Source organism: Entelurus aequoreus, linkage group LG17 (genome assembly GCF_033978785.1).
Source record: "Entelurus aequoreus isolate RoL-2023_Sb linkage group LG17, RoL_Eaeq_v1.1, whole genome shotgun sequence".
Taxonomy (NCBI): Eukaryota; Metazoa; Chordata; class Actinopteri; order Syngnathiformes; family Syngnathidae; genus Entelurus; species Entelurus aequoreus.
The window spans coordinates 36,090,866-36,107,007 of NC_084747.1; the positions used below are offsets into that span (position 1 = coordinate 36,090,866).

The 16,142-nt window shown below is 39.6% G+C and overlaps 1 protein-coding gene across 4 annotated transcripts in view; it reads right to left on the reverse strand.

The window, feature by feature from the left end:
• The window catches only part of nsd3 (nuclear receptor binding SET domain protein 3), a 52,875-nt gene that overhangs the window by 12,746 nt on the left and 23,987 nt on the right, over positions 1-16,142 (reverse strand). For all 4 annotated transcript variants that reach the window (XM_062025606.1, XM_062025605.1, XM_062025603.1 and 1 more), the window contains 4 exons: positions 3,378-3,534; positions 2,363-2,565; positions 2,161-2,273; positions 1,939-2,085 (listed from right to left, as the gene is read on the reverse strand). In XM_062025606.1, coding sequence (XP_061881590.1) covers positions 1,939-2,085; positions 2,161-2,273; positions 2,363-2,565; positions 3,378-3,534 — 620 coding nt within the window. The remainder of the gene's footprint in view (positions 1-1,938; positions 2,086-2,160; positions 2,274-2,362; positions 2,566-3,377; positions 3,535-16,142) is intronic.

The following is a 16,142-nucleotide window of genomic DNA, read 5'->3' on the forward strand; positions in this document are numbered from 1 at the left end:
AAAGCACGCCGAGACTCCACGAAAATTAAGTGAGGGAACATGAAGTTAAACCAGGCGCTCGGCTACGTTTACTCCCTGGGGAAATCTCTGTAGCAAAGTCTGTGTAGTTGTTCCGCCATGTTTGTTCAAGCCGAACGATGCATGTGCGAATGCGCCAGCACTGCCCTGACTCTGTATGCAAGAAGTAAGCAGTGTTGCCTAAATGCATTAATAAATGACTGTTTTTTGGTTATTGAAAATGTAACGGTATTACTATTCGTCAGGAATTTTACCGCAGTTTATCGGTATACCATTTATCGTTACATCCGTAGTGCTAAATAAGAAATACAAACGACAAACATAATAAAACAATCACTTAATGGACAATGTCTGCTCTCAGTGAATGCTGACAGATGTAATGTTCATATCTTCACGGTTAGATTAAAAATTATACATCATCCCCACTCATTTGAAAAAAAAAAGTGACTCAAACAAATGTCTTTTTGTGTCTGTCTCGTCATTTACTGGTTTAAGTTGAATGCCAAAGTTGAGCAATTTCTCAGTTTATGGCCACAATGGGTGGTTGATGCATTTCTATATTATATATTGCTTTTAGATTTATTCTCATCTACCAACCTCTTTCAATTGTCTTTTTGACACTTACATGTCCCAAGTAATGTACCGCAGATTATTATACCACAATATTACCACTAGAAATGTAATGTAAAATTCTGTAACATGCAACAAAGAACTTGGAAAAAATTTCCCATTTGGCAACTCTATCCTGTAGCCACGCTCCTCAGGTAATATACTTCTGGTGTTGTGACCTCCGTTTACAATCAGTCATGTCAAAAATATACCGTCTTGCTGGCTAATAATACATACTCTAAAAAGTAAACTAGTTCGAACTAACAGTGTTCGGATTGTAATCATCCAAATATGATTAGCAGCAAAGTAGACAGTAAAGGTTGTGGCTCAGAGAGTGAACGCAGGCGACACAAGTAAGCTAGCTAGATGATGCTAACTATGCTAACTAGCGAGCTTGTTTCGGTACTCCTGATCGTCTCCCTGTCCTGCAATTCAGTGTGCTGTTCAAGCAAGAGGAACAGCAAGTACCTAAGGCGGGCATTCAACACATTTTTTTTTGGATCATATTTTTTTTATATTTCATTTTAAAAAACACGGAAGTGATATTTTGATGCAAAAATCCATCCATCCATCCATTCATTTTCTAACGCTTGTCCCTTTCGGGTCGCGGGGGAGTGCAGGAGCCTATCTTAGCTGCATTCAGGCGGAAGGCGGGGTACACCCTGGACAAGTCGCCACCTCATCACAGGGCCAACACAGAGACAGACAACATTTACACACTAGGGCCCATTTTTTTTAGCGTTGCCAATCAACCTATCCCCAGGTGCATGTCTTTGGAGGTGGGAGGAAGCCGGAGTACCCAGAGGGAACCCACGCAGTCACGGGGAGAACATGCAAAGTCCACACAGAAAGATCCCGAGCCCGGGATTGAACTCATGACCTTCGTATTGTGAGGCACATGCACTAACCCCTGGTCCACCGTGCTGCCCTGATGCAAAAATTAATGTTTAAAAACACGGATTTTCAAGGACATTTCACATGTTAGCTCCGGTGATCCTGGCGCCGCTAAAAGTAGTTCCTTAGTGTTAGCGCTTATAATAAGCTAAAACTAGGCTAGTTCACAAAATGTAAATTGAGTATTGTTGGCGGTTTTTAGATGTTTATTTAGAGAGCTTTATGGCCGCAATAGAGTACTCCAATTAGCTGCATTGTTAGCCACTGCATACTTGCGGTATTCTACAAATTATAATGCATAAAAAAATGTGTTTTTGTCTTACATAGGGATTGTGAATGATAGGCAAAATTCCCCCAAAAGGGCAGTTTCCCTTTAACTTCACTGTTAAATACTTCGCAGAGTAATGAACAACAAACCTGAGGATGGCACTCGTACTGCAGCATTCGGTTGAGACACTGAGAGTCCAGACTGCAAGGATGCTCATCTGTTGGCCGACAGTTGCAGCGTGGGATTTCAGACAAGTCTGCGACGTGCATCTGCACTTTCCCCACCGGTTTGTTGGACTGTCACAAGAAATGACAACATCAGCATAAGAAGGATTCACACGCTATAGTCTTGTTTCAATTATGTGGTACTACCTTAATACATTTGTAGGGTGGCGGTTTGCGAGAGTTGCGTTCCTGCTCGAGAGCCTCCCTGCTCTCCCTCTGAGCCTTGAGCTCTTGGAATCTCCGGGCTGCTTCTTCTAGGGCTAAAACAACAACAAAGCCAACAACATTATAGAAATCTATTCTGTTATCTGTCTTCAAGTGAGCAATTCGGGCGCTTTGTACTGATTACCTTTCTTGAAGGTCTTGTTGATGTTGATCTGACCCGTCACAAAGTTTTTGTCGTTCTCAACATACGGGAAGACACGGCCCTGATTGATCCAATAGTAGTCATGGGAGCCGAAGAAAAAGACTGGGAAGTCACCGATGTCATGGCGAAGGCTCTGGATGTTTGAGGGTACCAAACGAGGGTTGCAGATCTCTGCTGGCCACCACCTACAAGAGGAAACAAAAAAGAAGTTGGAGCACTAATTGGCAGCAAACAATAATTTTAGAAGTTTGAAAACTCGTTACACACATAACAACTTGATGTTTTAGTTTTAAATATGAGAAAGTGGAAAGGAGAATATTACTCTTTTTGATCACATAGTCACAACACAGCAGCAACAGAACCAATGTTGTAATAGCGATAAAGAGCAAACTACCGCTGATGAATTCGCTGTAAACAACAGTGCAGCAAGTGTAACACGTATGGGGTTCACACAAACATTTTTAAAGCACATGCAAAGGTAAATATAACCTCTGATGGCTGTGTTTTCCCTGGTTTGATAGCTTTGAGGTGCGCTTCCTCCTCAATCCCACTTACACCAAGAAAACACCGGAATTCCGAACATGAAGATGTACAACACACTAAGCCGTACAATATCCTTAAAATACTTTCTATAATATCAAAATACTGATGTGATTTGGCATATATAAAAAAGAAAATGACTATAAAGAAATTAACTTGATTTTGTGGGAGCAGCAGGAGCCCCTTAATCTAACGTTGGGGATGCAGCCATTGCTATCTCTTTGGGGTAGGAAAAAAACTGTATCGGAAGGTTGCTTGCAGCCACAGCTGTTAAAGCCAATGTTTTTTAATCCAGGCGCTAATTAGAGACCACAGTGAGTACCTGATACTATTCACCCGGCTACAATAGGCGACAGGCAGTTAATAGACTGAAGGCATTAGAGTATTCAACAGATTAATATACAATACGGAGATTCACAACACATTACAAAGTAAAACCTATTTCATTTGCCCATACCTGTAGTTGCCCAGTTTGACCCAGACAATTTGTTTGTAGTGAGGCTTCTTCCCGGCCCTACAATCGCTGCAGGACCATGGCCCCTCCGGCATCTGCATCTCCAGACACTCCGGGTGGAAGGAAGCAGGGCAGGAGTCGCAGCACAGCAACTTGCCTCCTATATTTGTATGTATGGATGGATGGACACATGCATGAGTATGAGTGTGTATGCATATGTGTGTTTGTGTTGTGGGAAATGAGTATGCAAAGAGAGGAGGAGGGGATCATTAGGCAAAGGGAATTCATAAACTGGACCAACTCTGAATCTCATTTGCAGACAAGCCTAAGAACATTCTACAGTAAATCAAAAAGGAAAACACAGCATCAAGTTAGCAGAAAACTGTTAAAAGAGAAGCTACTTTGTAACTTTGATCTTTATTCTGAAGTAGTCAAGGCTCCTGTGACGGTTCCAATGACAACTATGCTGCGGAGGAAGAGGCTGAAAATGGCTGCTTCATGTTACTACTTTAAATCAGTTACAGCGTGTCTGGCAATCAGATTCAGAGCACTGTACCAGTGTTCACTGTACCAGTCAATGGGATACACATGCAGGAGCAGCACGGGGCTCCAATCAGCCAGTAAGTAAATAGTTCAGGGATTTATTATTTGGGGAAAAAATGGCAAAAGAGCAGGCATGCAGTCCTGCCAACAAAGCAAACTGACCCCATCACACATACTGCACCCTGCATAGACCAGCTTGTATGGAATCTTTAGTGCCAATTTTGTGTCAAAATCACAACTTTAGTGTCATTATTTAGGTTATTGACAACTCAGCATAGTCTGTACAATGCAATTTCATTCCATCCAAGGCAGGTTGAAAGGTGTAGAAAATGGAAGGTGAACCCAAAATGTCAATTTATCTGACAATTTCAGACTAAAATAAACTTGATAAAAATTGGGGTCAGGGTAAAAAGCAAGGAAAAGCTGGACATGGTCTTTTTGCATAAATCAAATAAGCAAACAGTGCTCAAGCAGAGAAGCAGTGCACCTCCACAAACCACAGACAAAAGCATGAACCAACGCAGAACATCCAGCATTAGGGCCCGTATGTACTTAATCTGACCAATTAAGAGTCAGCAGAGACACATTATTTGATAGCTAGTTTTACAATGGGCCTCATGCAAAAACCACATAGTGAGTGGTGCAAGTCTTGCATACACCAGAAACAGTTAATAATCATCTCTTTGTCTGAATAAATCCAAATGGACTTTGACTCGCATGAGTGACCATAAACAGTTATGCCAAATTCCTTATATACAGTAACACTATTCAACCCCCACTGTAATTTATATTTTCAAAAATAAAAAATATTTATAATAATTATTAGGTCTGTCAAAAGAAACGCTTTAAGTCATTAATCCTTTATTCATTTTGACCATCAGTGAACAGGTAAAGCCATACCTTCCTAGTCACGTCCGTTGTGTCCTTGGGCAAGACACTTCACCCTTTGCCTCTGATGGCTGCTGGTTAGCGCCTTGCATGGCAGCTCCCGCCATCAGTGTGTGAATGTGTGTGTGAATGGGTAAATGTGGAAATACTGTCAAAGCGCTTTGAGTACCTTGAAGGTAGAAAAGCGCTGTACAAGTATAACCCATTTATCATTTATAAGTCAGTGTAAAGACGAGGAGACTCCGACTGGTGAGCCCATTGGCAAATTTCACTTCAAAATACACCCAAATGGTACTTTGGATATAACTGATGGCAAGTTTAAAAAAAAAAAATTACGTGCCTTCAATTAGTGTTTTTTCTGTATGACATTCTAACAATAAAATTGCATTTGTGTCAAATATTGAGGTCTTTTCATTAACCCAAGTAGTTACTGCAATTAATTATGATTTAATCATATTAATCACAATGGAATTGTGATTAATCTGATTAAAAAATTTACACATTTAACAGCACTAACAATATTTAAAAAATTAAGTAGTGAGTGTACTATCAGTTGTATTGAGCTATTTTGTTCAAATTATGTTTGCTTTGTTGTTGTTTTTGCAAACTACTGCAAGTTGTTCAACTTTGCAAATAAGAATAAAATACAATTTAATAATTATCTTGTGTGCAACTTTAGTTGCTGGTGCTTTTGTCAACTCAAGTACCAGGATGTTATTATATGTAAAACATTAGCGACAAAACTTTATTTGAATTTTTTCTTAAGTATATAATATTTCACAATAAAATACAATGTATTTTCCCACAGATGATCATAGTGCATAATAATTACAATGTTAAAGGCCTACTGAAACCCACTACTACCGACCATGCAGTCTGATAGTTTATATATCAATGATGAAATCTTAACATTGCAACACATGCCAAAACGGCCGGGTTAACTTATAAAGTGCAATTTTAAATTTCCTGCGAAACTTCCGGTTGAAAACGTCTATGTATGATGACGTTTGCGCGTGACGTCGATGGTTGAAACGGAAGTATTCGGACACATTGTATCTCAATACAAACAGCTATGGTATGTCAGACTTAGCCTTGTCTTGGTTTAACTCTTATCTTACTGACAGGATGCAGTGCGTCTCCCATAACAATGTGACCTCGGACTATGTCAAGGTAACGTGCGGAGTTCCCCAGGGTTCGGTTCTTGGCCCTGCACTCTTTAGTATTTACATGCTGCCGCTGGGTGACATCATACGCAAGTACGGTGTTAGCTTTCACTGTTATGCTGATGACACTCAACTCTACATGCCCCTAAAGCTGACCAACACGCCGGACTGTAGTCAGCTGGAGGCGTGTCTTAATGAAATTAAACAATGGATGTCCGCTAACTTTTTGCAACTCAACGCTAAGAAAACGGAAATGCTGATTATCGGTCCTGCTAGACACCAACATCTATTTAATAATACCACCTTAACATTTGACAACCAAACAATTAAACAAGGCGACTCGGTAAAGAATCTGGGTATTATCTTCGACCCAACTCTCTCGTTTGAGTCACACATTAAGAGTGTTACTAAAACGGCCTTCTTTCATCTCCGTAATATCGCTAAAATTCGTTCCATCTTGTCCACTAGCGACGCTGAGATCATTATTCATGCGTTCGTTACGTCTCGTCTCGATTACTGTAACGTATTATTTTCGGGTCTCCCTATGTCTAGCATTAAAAGATTACAGTTGGTACAAAATGCGGCTGCAAGGCTTTTGACAAAAACAAGAAAGTTTGATCATATTACGCCTATACTGGCTCACTTGCACTGGCTTCCTGTGCACTTAAGATGCGACTTTAAGGTTTTACTACTTACGTATAAAATACTACACGGTTTAGCTCCAGCCTATCTCGCCGATTGTATTGTACCATATGTCCCGACAAGAAATCTGCGTTCAAAGAACTCCGGCTTATTAGTGATTCCCAGAGCCAAAAAAAAGTCTGCGGGCTATAGAGCGTTTTCTATTCGGGCTCCAGTACTCTGGAATGCCCTCCCGGTAACAGTTAGAGATGCTACCTCAGTAGAAGTATTTAAGTCCCATCTTAAAACCCATTTGTATAATCTAACCTTTAAATAGACCCCCCTTTTTTAGACCAGTTGATCTGCCGTTTCTTTTCTTCTCTCCTCTTCTCCCCTGTCCCTTGCGAGGGGGAGTTGCATAGGTCCGGTGGCCATGGATGAAGTGCTGGCTGTCCAGAGTCGGGACCCCGGGTGGACCACTAGCCTGTGCATCGGTTGGGGACATCTCTGCGCTGCTGACCCGTCTCCGCTCGGGATGGTTTCCTGTTGGCCCCGCTGTGGACTGGACTCCCGCTGATGTGTTGGATCCACTGTGGACTGGACTTTCACAATGTTATGTCAGACCCACTCGACATCCATTGCTTTCGGTCTCCCCTAGAGGGGGGGGGGGGGGGGGGGTTACCCACATATGCGGTCCTCTCCAAGGTTTCTCATAGTCATTCACCGACGTCCCACTGGGGTGAGTTTTTCCTTGCCCGTATGTGGGCTCTGTACCGAGGATGTCGTTGTGGCTTGTACAGCCCTTTGAGACACTTGTGATTTAGGGCTATATAAATAAACATTGATTGATTGATTGACTATGTTTTCATCGCAAAATTCCACAGTATTCTGGACATCTGTGTTGGTGAATCTTTTGCAATTTGTTTAATGAACAATGGAGACTGCAAAGAAGAAAGCTGTAGGTGGGATCGGTGTATTAGCGGCTGGCTGCAGCAACACAACCAGGAGGACTTTGAGTTGGATAGCAGACGCGCTATCCGACGCTAGCCGCCGACCGCATCGATGATCGGGTGAAGTCCTTCATCGCGCCGTCGATCGCTGGAACACAGGTGAACACGGGTGTTGATGAGCAGATGAGGGCTGGCGTAGGTGGAGCGCTAATGTTTTTATCATAGGTTTGACGAGGTCCCGTAGCTAAGTTAGCTTCAATGGCGTCGTTAGCAACAGCAATGCTAGGCTTCGACAGGCGGCACAGCATTAACCGTGTAGTTACAGGTCCAATGTTTGGTTCGGTGTCTCCTGATAGTAGTATTGTTGATCTTCTGTCTATCCTTCCAGTCAGGGGCTTATTTATTTTGTTTCTATCTGCATTTAAGCATGATGCTATCACGTTAGCTCCGTAGCTAAAGTGCTTCACCGATGTATCGTCGTGGAGATAAAAGTCACTGTGAATGTCCATTTCGCGTTCTCGACTCTCATTTTCAAGAGGATATAGTATTCGAGGTGGTTTAAAATACAAATCCGTGATCCACAATAGAAAAAGGAGAAAGTGTGGAATCCAATGAGCCCTTTTACCTAAGTTACGGTCAGAGCGAAAAAAGATACGTCCTGCACTGCACTCTAGTCCTTCACTCTCACGTTCCTCATCCACGAATCTTTCATCCTGGCTCAAATTAATGGGGTAATCGTCGCTTTCTCGGTCCGAATCGCTCTCGCTGCTGGTGTAAACAATGGGGAAATGTGAGGAGCCTTTCAACCTGTGATGTCACGCTACTTCCGGTACAGGCAAGGCTTTTTTATCAGCGACCAAAAGTTGCGACCTTTATCGTCTATGTTCTCTACTAAATCCTTTCAGCAAAAATATGGCAATATCGCGAAATGATCAAGTATGACACATAGAATGGATCTGCTATCCCCATTTAAATAAAAAAAATTCATTTCAGTAGGCCTTTAAATAATAATGTTATCAGGGCTGTAAATCTTGGGCACCAGACGATTAAATTCTTGGGGGTAACGATTTGATTCAGAATCGATTCTTGATTCAAAATCAAAACTTTTTCAATAACATTGGTTGCCAGATCTATGATTAACTACATTCCTTCACAAAATAGATAAACAGCTCTGATAAATTTTTGTATTACCTAAAAGAAAACTGGTTTTGTTTAATACAATTCTACCCACACATTTAATCAAGTCAAATACAAATAAGGCAACAAGAAAAATATCTACCACTTTGCTTTTGTAAAGTAAAACTGCACAGCATATGTGGGCATCTACATCAAAAATAAGATTTGCCTGAGTGGTTGGACAGGAAAAAAATAAATAAAAAAAATAACTACAAATAAATAAATAAAACTTTTTTTTTTCCTTCTCGATTTTTGATTTTTTTGGAATCCATTAAGAATTGTTAAAAATAAGAATCGCTATTTATTTCAAAAACAAAACATTTTTACACCCATAAATGTATGTAAAATAAAAAAATATTAAAGAAAATAAGCTGTAATAGAGTGCATCTGAAAAGTACTCACAGTGCTTTACTTTTCCCACATTCTGTTCATTTATAGTCTAATTTAAAAAAAGGAATACATTCATGTTTGTCCTCAAAATTCTACACACAATACCCCATAATGACAATGTGAAAACGTTTTTTTAATGGAATTTTTGCAAATTTATAAAAAATGAAAAACACTTAAAAAAATTACATGTGTATTCACAGCCTTTGAAATGGGCAAAAGTGAGGTGGGCATCCTGTTTCAACTGATCATCCTTGAGATGTTCCTACAGCTTAATTGGAGTCCATCTGTGGTAGATTCAGTTGGTTGGACATTATGTTGAAAGACCCACACCTGTCTATATATAAGGTCCGACACTTGACAGTGCATGCAGAGCATAAACCAAGATTGAAGTCAAAGGAATTGTCTTTGGACCTCCGAGACAGGATTGTCTCGAGCGCAAATCTGGGGAAGAGTATAGAAAAATATCTGCTTCCTTGAAGGTCCCAATGAGCACAGTGGCCTCCATCATTCATAAATGTAAGAAGTTTGAAACCACCAGGACTCTTCCTAGAGCTGGCCGGCCGTCTAAACTGAGCGATCGGGGGAGAAGGCCTTAGTCAGGGAGGTGACCAAGAAACTGATGGTAACTCTGTCAGGGCTACAGTGGAGTGGCGAGAATCTTACTGAAGGACAACCATCTTTGCAGCAATCCACCAATCAGGCCTTTACTGTATGGTAGAGTGGTCAGACGGAAGCCAATCCCTTGTAAAAGTTTGCCAAAATCCATCATATATACACCGTACATATATATATATACACAGTGTGTGTGTATATATATATATACATATATATATATATACAAACACATATATATATGTATATATATATATATATAAGGGCTGTGAATCTTTGGGTGTCCCACGATTCGATTCAATATCGATTCTTGGGGTCACGATTCGATTCAAAATCGATTTTTTTTTCCAATTCAACACGATTCTCGATTCAAAAACGATTTTTTTCCCGATTCAAAACGATTCTCTATTCATTCAATACATAGGATTTCAGCAGGATCTACCCCAGTCTGCTGACATGCAAGCAGAGTAGTAGATTTTTGTAAAAAGCTTTTATAATTGTAAACGACAATGTTTTATCAACTGATTGCAATAATGTAAATTTGTTTTAACTATTAAATGAACCAAAAATATGACTTATTTTATCTTTGTGAAAATATTGGACACAGTGTGTTGTCAAGCTTATGAGATGCGATGCAAGTGTAAGCCACTGTGACACTATTGTTCTTTTTTTAAAAATTTTATAAATGTCTAATGATAATGTCAATGAGGGATTTTTAATCACTGCTATGTTGAAATTGTAACTAATATTGATACTGTTGTTGATAATATTCATTTTTGTTTCACTACTTTTGGTTTGTTCTGTGTCGTGTTTGTGTGTCCTCTCAATTGCTCTGTTTATTGCAGTTCTGAGTGTTGCTGGGTCGGGTTTGGTTCTGGAATTGGATTGCATTGTTATGGTATTGCTGTGTATTGTTTTGTTTGATTGATTAATTAAAAAAAATAAAAAAATGTTTTAAATTAATACATTTAAAAAAAATTAGAATCGATTCTGAATCGCACATTGTGAGAATCGCGATTCGAATTCGAACCGATTTTTTCCCACACCCCTAATATATATATATATATATATATATATATATACACACACACATATACTGTATATATACACACACACACACACATACATATATATACACACATATATATATATATATATATATATATATATATATATATATATATATATATATACACACACACACACACACACACACACACACATACACAGTATATGAGGTGAAAGTGACTTGAAGCTGCAAAATGTTAAAATTTGAAGCCATGCTAATCCAAAGAAGTTCATCAGGTCTTCAAAAAATTATGCGATTTTGTTATTCTTATAGCCAGAACTGTGTTTATTTCCATACCTGACGGTTTCGGCCACAACTGTTGCCTTCCTCAGAGGTTGCAATCTATAGATCTATAGTCATCTATTAGTGACTATAGATCAGGGGTGTCAAACTCATTTTAGCTCAGGGGCCACATGAAATGTGCCCTAATTGTGTATATATATATATATATATATATATATATATATATATATATATAGGGATGATGTTCGTTAAGAAGCTATCGAGTTCGAGCCCATTATCGAATTCTCTTATCGAACCGATTCTTTATCGAATCTCTCATCGAATCCAGATAGGTTGTTGTGTGTGCACTGAGTTCCAAAAGCCATAGATGTTATATGACTGGGCTGGCACGCTGTTTATATGGAGGAAAAGCGGACGTGACTGAAGACAGCATGCGGCCGTTAAGGGATGAAGGTTTCAGGAGAGAGAAGATGCTAAAGGCACGCTCCCAGTGAGCATATAGTGCTGCTATGTGTGTTGTAAATAAAAATTTTCAGACAAACACATCACCACCATGGACAAGGTGCCGCTCACTTTCGACATCCTGGTGAAGCACACTGTGGAGAAGAAGGGGACCAGCACGGTAGCGAATCGATACACACAAGAGAAGATGGCTTTTACTGTTGTACTAGCTTGCTGTGCTAATGGACAACGAGACTGACTTTGAAAATGACGAGAGGGAATCTGGCGTGTTTGATGGAGAACTTGCCCAGCTGTTCATTTGGGACACAGAAGATGAGGACTTTGATGGATTTGTGGATGAGGATTGATCAAAAAATAATGTGAGTACATTGATAAGTACTTCAATAAAGTACAACCAAACTCAGCTTTGCTCCTGCTGCCTTTTTAAAACAGCGTCCATGCATGCTAGCGTATGTTTTAAGCTAGCGTACGTTTTAAGATAGCGTATGTTTTAAGCTAGCGTATGTTTTAAGCTAGCGTATGTTTAACCATGCCTGCGCCCAAAAATATGCTGCGTCTTATTTATGCGTTAAATACAGAAATAGAACCCGTAACTGACACGGCGCCTTTTAATACGGTGCGCTCTATGGTCGCGAAAATACGGTATTGTGGCTTCGATAACGGGAACCGGTTCTCAAAAAGGGATTCGAATCCATGGAATCGGTTCTTTTCTTATCGAACAATCGGGAGAAATGGTTTCGAACATCATCCCTATATATACAGTATATATATACATATATATATATATATATATATATATATATATATATATATATATATATATATATATATATATATACATATATATATATATATATATATACATATATATATATATACATCCATCCATTTTCTACCGCTTGTCCCTTTTGGGGTCGCGGGGGGTGCTGGAGCCTATCTCAGCTGCATTCGGGCGGTAGGCGGGGTACACCCTGGACAAGTCGCCACCTCATCACAGGGCCAACACAGATAGACAGACAACATTCACACTCACATTCACACACTAGGGCCAATTTACTGTTGCCTATCAACCTATCCCCAGGTGCATGTCTTTGGAGGTGGGAGGAAGCCGGAGTACCCGGAGGGAACCCACGCAGTCACGGGGAGAACATGCAAACTCTACACAGAAAGATCCCGAGCCCGGGATTGAACTCAGGACCTTCGTATTGTGAGGCACATGCACTAACCCCTGTTCCACTGTGCTGCCAGCTGGACCACACAGACAACTGTCCATCGAGTGAGTTACACTTTATATTAAACATGATACACGCTAGGGCTGGGCGATATATCGATATACTCGATATATCGCGGGTTTGTCTCTGTGCGATATAGAAAATGACTATATCGTGATATTCGAGTACATTCTCACGCAGTTGCTTTTAGCTGCGGGGCATTAAACTGCATGCGTTTCTCACTCTTTCCTGTCTCTCCTTCTCAGAGACTTTAAAACAAGCGCACCTTCTTACACACTTCACATACTGTCACATGAGCAACGTCACACGCTCCCGCGGAGCGAGAGGTAGCGACATGGTAACGTTAGCTGTGATGCTAACAGCTAACGGTGTGGTTTGAGTGGTAATACGAAAGAAAGAAGGTGCGAATCTCGTAACAAATGGAGGAATGATTAATTCCCAAGAAAAACAGCACAGGGTCCATCGTCTGACGGTGGTTTGGCTTCAAGCGGGAATATGTCTTTACATCATGTCAACATCTCCGTTCGGTGCCACACCAACTAAATGCCGAAGCAACTATTTCCACATCAACACCGTAGGACATATACTATTTGATATGCAGCTCATCTTTATGTGACACTTATTGAAATATCTTGTGTGTCATCATGCACAAAAGTGCACTTATAGCTTGTTTTAAAATGTCTCTGACAATCTTGCACTTTCTGTTTTGGAAATGACATGAATGTTTGTGCCACTGCTTAATAACTGTTTAATAAATACAGTTTTGGTCAATTGACTTAGTTGTGGTTTCCCTCTCTGCATGAAAGTTTAAAATGAGCATATATTAATGCAGTATGAACAAGAATGTTTTAATGTAGACACATAGAATCATCATACTGCTGTGATTATATGCATCAAGTGTTCATTCAAGGCTAAGGCAAAATATCGAGATATATATCGTGTATCGCGATATGGCCTAAAAATATCGAGATATTAAAAAAAGGCCATATCGCCCCGCCCTAATACACGCATGACGTGTTGCGTGTGTCGTGACAGGCAGCATGCGCTGTCTTGCTAGCTGTGTACAAACAAAACATGAAATGTGGGCTAATACTTTACAGATACTGCAATGATTGTTCAATTTGTACTGTCTGAAAAACATGGTGTCTTATCGCATAGTGTTGTGCATTACAAACTCACACGCGTTTCGTGCCGACATAGAAGCTAGCTTATCTCTTGCCGTAGTTAGCTTTTTTGGCTAATACCCTAGCACTCCGATGTTTTACCACGCTAGTAAAATAGTTCCTCAGTGTTCGATCTTACAATAATAATGTCGCTGCAGTTTGGTTATTATACAGGTCACGTAGCGTAAATGAAGTATTGTTGACGGTTTTTGAATGCATTTTTAAAGTGATTTAGAGGTAGAATCGATTGCTCCCATTAGCTGCATTGCTGGCCACCAAGAACAACCCGATTTTTACATGTTAGAATGCAAAAAATTATTGTATTCTTGTCTCTTATGATTGTGAACAATTGGAAACATAAAAAAAAAAAAAGTGCAGTTCCCCTGTAGGTTTTACTTATATGGTGTTTATTTGGTCGAATGATACTTTTGATATTTTCCTAAAGAGAAAATTATTTATGTATTATTTTTTCTATTATTTGTGGCATGGCATTTGTTTATTTTAGTGGATAATTAATCAAAACCTAGCATCTATTGGTGACTATAGATCAGGGGTGTCAAACTCATTTTAGCCCAGGGGCCACATGGAGGAATATCTATTCCCAAGCGGGCCGGACTGGTAAAATAATGGCATGATAACTTAAAAATAAAGATACATTTAGATTGTTTTTTTGTTTAATATTAGACCAATCACATTCTGAAAATGTACAAATCAAGTTGCAGTTAATTGTATTCTATCTTCATTAGTTGTTATTTATACTTTTTGAATAAATTATGTGATAATGTTCATTAGTCAAATAGGTGGAATTGAGTCTGGCAGAGTTTTAAAGTGCTCCCATTGGTGTTAATTTGTAATATATCAGAAGATTAAATTAATGTAATTTACTAATTTTCCTCAACTGATGTACCAACATCATGGTTTATTCTGTACATACAGTCGTGGTCAAAAGTTTACATACACTTGTAAAGAAGATAATGTTGTGGCTGTCTTGAGTTTCCAATAATTTCTACAACTCTTATTTTTTTGTGATAGAGTGATTGGAGCACATACTTGTTGGTCACAAAAAACATTCATGAAGTTTGGTTCTTTTATGAATTTATTATGGGTCTACTGAAAATGCGACCAAATCTGCTGGGTCAAAAATATACATACAGCAATGTTAATATTTGGTTACATGTCCCTTGGCAAGTTCCACTGCAATAAGGTGCTTTTGGTAGCCATCCACAAGCTTCTGGCAAGAAGCCTTGACCACTCCTCTTGACAAAATTGTTGCAGTTCAGCTACATTTGTTGGTTTTCTGACATGGACTTGTTTCTTCAGCATTGTCCACACGTTTAAGTCAGGACTTTGGGAAGGCCATTCTAAAACCTTAATTCTAGCCTGATTTAGCCATTCCTTTACCACTTTTGACGTGTGTTTGGAGTCATTGTCCTGTTGGAACAAAAATGTAGCTGTTTGGCCACAATGCCCAGCAATATGTTTGGAGGAGAAAAGGTGAGGCCTTTAATCCCAGGAACACCATCCTACTGTCAAGCATGGTGGTGGTAATATTATGCTCTGGGCCTGTTTTGCTGCCAATGGAACTGGTGCTTTACAGAGAGTAAATGGGACAATGAAAAAGGAGGATTACCTCCAAATTCTTCAGGACAATCTAAAATCCTCAGCCCGGAGGTTGGGTCTTGGGCGCAGTTGGGTGTTCCAACAGGACAATATCCCCAAACACACGTTAAAAGTGGTAAAGGAATGGCCAAATCAGGCTAGAATTAAGGTTTGAGAATGGCCTTCCCAAAGTCCTGACTTAAATGTGTTGACAATACTGAAGAAACAAGTCCATGTCAGAAAACCAACAAATTTAGCTGAACTGTACCAATTTTGTCAAGAGGAGTGGTCAAAAATCCAACCAGAAGCTTGCCAGAAGCTTGTGGATGGCTACCAAAAGCGCATTATTGCAGTGAAACTTGCCAAGGGACATGTAACCAAATATTAACATTGCTGTATGTATACTTTTGACCCATCAGATTTGGTCACATTTTCAGTAGACCCATAATAAATTCATAAAAGAACCAAACTTCATGAATGTTTTTTGTGACCAACAAGTATGTGCTCCAATCATTCTATCACAAAAAAATAAGACTTGTAGAAATTATTGGAAACTCAAGACAGCCATGACATTATGTTCTTTACAAGTGTATGTAATGTTTTGACCACGACTGTATGTAGCATTGTCTACAACAAAACTTGTGATTTTGGACTCAT